This window comes from Vicugna pacos, chromosome 27 (genome assembly GCF_048564905.1).
Source record: "Vicugna pacos chromosome 27, VicPac4, whole genome shotgun sequence".
In the NCBI taxonomy this organism is placed as follows: Eukaryota; Metazoa; Chordata; class Mammalia; order Artiodactyla; family Camelidae; genus Vicugna; species Vicugna pacos.
Window position 1 is genome coordinate 17,527,147 of NC_133013.1, and position 1,423 is coordinate 17,528,569.

Consider the following 1,423-nt stretch of genomic DNA (forward strand, 5'->3'; position numbering starts at 1 on the left):
ATGGATGTGGAAACCTTCTGTTTATGCTTCTTCCGCCTGATGCAGCTGCTCTCCACCTGCGTGCCCTTCTCACTGATGGCCAGCGTGGGCACTGGGAGTGTTGTCGTAGGAAACTGGTCCATGTTCATCTGGGGCTTCTGCTTCACCGTGACCCTCGTCATCCTCATAGTTGAGTTCTGTCACATCAGGGATCACTTACCTTTCTCCTGGTATGGCTTCCTCACCATCTACACCTGCTATGCCACCCTCTTCTGCCTCTTGACCTCCATCCTCTACCCCACCACCTACATCCAGTTCTTCCCTTCTGGCCCACACCGGGACTATGCCATGATCTCCACCACATTCTCCTGTATTGCTTTAGTCCTTTATGCCTTGGAACTGCTCGTTCTCTGGAATTGGTACCAGGGCAAAGGAGGCAGGATCGCTCGCTACATGTACACCACGCAGGGTCTGCTCAAGCTGCTGGAGACCTCCCTGGCCTGTGTCATCTTCGGCTTCATCAGCAACACCAACCTGTACCTGCACCAGCCGGCCCTGGTGTGGTGCGGGGCCGTCTACTCCATCTGCTTCGTCCTGTCCTCCGTGGCCATCCTGCTGAACCTGGGCAAATGCGACAACAGGCTTCTTCTCCCCTTGCCCACATTCCTATTGGGGCTGACCACGCTCTCCATCCTCCTCTACACCAGTGCTCTGGTCCTCTGGCCTCTCTACCAGTTTGTCGAGAAGCTGGGCGGCCAGCCCCAGCGGTCCAGCGATGTGAGCTGCGGCGATAGACTCACCTACTTGGTGTGCACCTGGGACCAAGGACTGGCTGTGACCATCTTGACAGTCATCAACCTGCTGATCTACATGGCCGACTTGGTGACCTTGGCCCACCTGGTTTTCGTAAGGACAGAAAATCAGCCCACGGTCAGCTGATTCCCTCTTTTCAGTGGAGGTTTCTACATCAAGTTCTGATGTCCTCTTCCTGTCCCCGCTCTCCCCTCCTCACATCCTCCCCAATTCACTTCTCATCTCACTCTCTTCTCTGTTTCCTTCCCTCCTTTTGCTGTGTCTTCCTTCCAGTTTTCGTTGGTTGCCCACATCCTGTTTTGCCTCTTTATCTTTCCTCCTCTTCTTTCCTACATTTTCTGCTTTCGGGGCCTTTTCTGGTTGTCCTTTGTTTTCTCTTCTCCTGTGTCCCAGCCACCTGTTCCCATTTTCTACTTCTGATTAGTTGGAATCCTGAGACTTCTTCTGTCTCTGCCTACTACTGGTGTATGTGTGTGGGTTTGGGGGATGGGGTGCGTAGCTAGGGACTGGGACCGCTTTTTCCTAGTGGAGTGGGATGTACAGCATGCCCCCCCCTTTAAGTTAGACAAAAATCTCTGAAGATCAATAATTTCCAGTGGGCGGGAGGCTGAAAGCAGAGACCTTGAATCCT

At 53.4% G+C, this 1,423-nt stretch overlaps 1 protein-coding gene across 1 annotated transcript; it reads left to right on the forward strand.

Moving 5' to 3' along the window:
- Nucleotides 1-918, forward strand: LOC102528991 (myeloid-associated differentiation marker-like). The gene has a single exon (XM_006198554.2). The coding sequence runs from the start codon at nucleotides 1-3 to the stop codon at nucleotides 916-918; it is 918 nt and encodes a 305-aa protein (XP_006198616.2).
- The last annotated feature ends 505 nt before the right edge of the window (nucleotides 919-1,423 follow it).